General features: G+C 43.4%; 1 protein-coding gene across 4 annotated transcripts in view; it reads right to left on the bottom strand.

Annotated features, from left to right (window-relative positions):
- Positions 1-1,521, bottom strand: part of LOC107721684 (sterol regulatory element-binding protein 2-like) — a 22,313-nt gene that overhangs the window by 7,762 nt on the left and 13,030 nt on the right. For all 4 annotated transcript variants that reach the window (XM_016529820.1, XM_016529822.1, XM_016529823.1 and 1 more), the window contains exons 8-10: positions 734-885; positions 351-543; positions 88-263 (exon numbers count right to left, since the gene is read on the bottom strand). In XM_016529820.1, the coding sequence (XP_016385306.1) occupies positions 88-263; positions 351-543; positions 734-885 (521 nt within the window). The remainder of the gene's footprint in view (positions 1-87; positions 264-350; positions 544-733; positions 886-1,521) is intronic.

The following is a 1,521-nucleotide window of genomic DNA, read 5'->3' as shown; positions in this document are numbered from 1 at the left end:
TGTGTGTGTGTGTGTGTGTGTGTGTGTGTGTGTGTGTGTGTGTGATTGTGAGTGAGTGTGTATGTGTGTGATTGTGTGTGTGTTTACCCGGTACAGCTGCAGGTCAGCCTGTTTGCGGTGTCTCCAGAAGCGCACTGAGGTGGGCGAGTGAAGGGGCGTGACCGGCTCCCACAGGTACAGCACACGGACACACCCCCAGACCACACCCACCCCACTCAGGACCCACACCAGGAACCACGGCAACACGCACCACAGCCACGCCCCTGACGGATGGAGAGACACACACGTGACGTTAGCGTCACAGCGGATCACGCGATCATGTGATCCCGTGAGCGGGTCATGTGACTCACCGAAGCTCTGCGTGGGCAGCGAGAAGAGCGAGCGCGAGGATCCGTGTGCTGCCGTCAGCCCGGCGCTCTCCTCTGACTCCAGCAGAGACGGCAGAGGGTTGAGCGACAGACAGAGGAAGGTGAGCGTGCAGAGCAGCAGACGCGAGCGGTCCATCACTCCCACCGACGACGGCGAGTCCGGCTCGCTCTTCACCTGAAACACACACACATCAGACGGACCGCCCTGCTCTGATATGAATATGAAGTGAGGGGGCGGGGTCTGTGCTCTGTTTAGATTAATCGAGGGGGCGGGGTCTGTGCTGTGCATTGAAAATGAAAAGAGAGGGTGGAGGCTGTGCTCTGATATGCATATGAAATGAGGGGGTGGGGCCTGTGTCTCTCACCGTCTCGTGCTCCAGCAGCGGGCTGCCAGGCTCCGAGTCGATGCAGAAGGGCGAGAGCTGAGGAGGAGAGCTGGAGCCCGAATCTGACGGAGGAGGAGAAATAAAGGCCACCTCCGGCTTCAGATCCACATCATCAGAGAGACACACCGACTCTACGAGAGACAAACAAACACAGGGCACAATCGTCAAATCCAGCCATCAAAATCAAGTGTAGTGTACAAAGTGTAGATACAAATAATGCAAATTTTGGATTCATAAATCAAAAATGTATATTAGTAAGTTAATAAATTATTATTAATAATTTTTTTTAACTGACAAAATGTCAAGCAAGTCACTTGCCAAATGTATAAATGAGAACGTAAATGCATTAATTTTATACATTATTTATTAAATATTAATAAAGCAAAAGTAGGGATGCACTATTAATCAAAGTCAAATTGCAATGTGAATATTAGTAAAAATTAATTTTAATAGTACATATTAATAATAAAAATAATAATTTTGGATATTTTATTTATGGAATATTACAACATTTTTATTCATGTATTAATTTTAATTTAATTAATACACCTCTGTTGTCCAGCATTTGATTTGATTACATTTTAAAAGATTAATTAAATTGTTCAGTTTTATGCATTTGATAACCATCATTTTAAATAATAAATTTGTATTAAATCATAAACACAGAATCCAGATAATCCTTTTGATTATTAAAATCTAATGGATTTAAATCTAATGAATTTACCTTTAAAATGGAATTGGAAATTAAAAAAAAAAAAAAAAAAAAA

This window comes from Sinocyclocheilus rhinocerous, unplaced genomic scaffold, assembly GCF_001515625.1.
Source record: "Sinocyclocheilus rhinocerous isolate Xijiao unplaced genomic scaffold, SAMN03320098_v1.1 scaffold274, whole genome shotgun sequence".
Classification (NCBI taxonomy): domain Eukaryota; kingdom Metazoa; phylum Chordata; class Actinopteri; order Cypriniformes; family Cyprinidae; genus Sinocyclocheilus; species Sinocyclocheilus rhinocerous.
The sequence above is the reverse complement of the archived record's forward strand: the minus strand, read 5'-3'. Positions and strand labels throughout refer to the sequence as shown.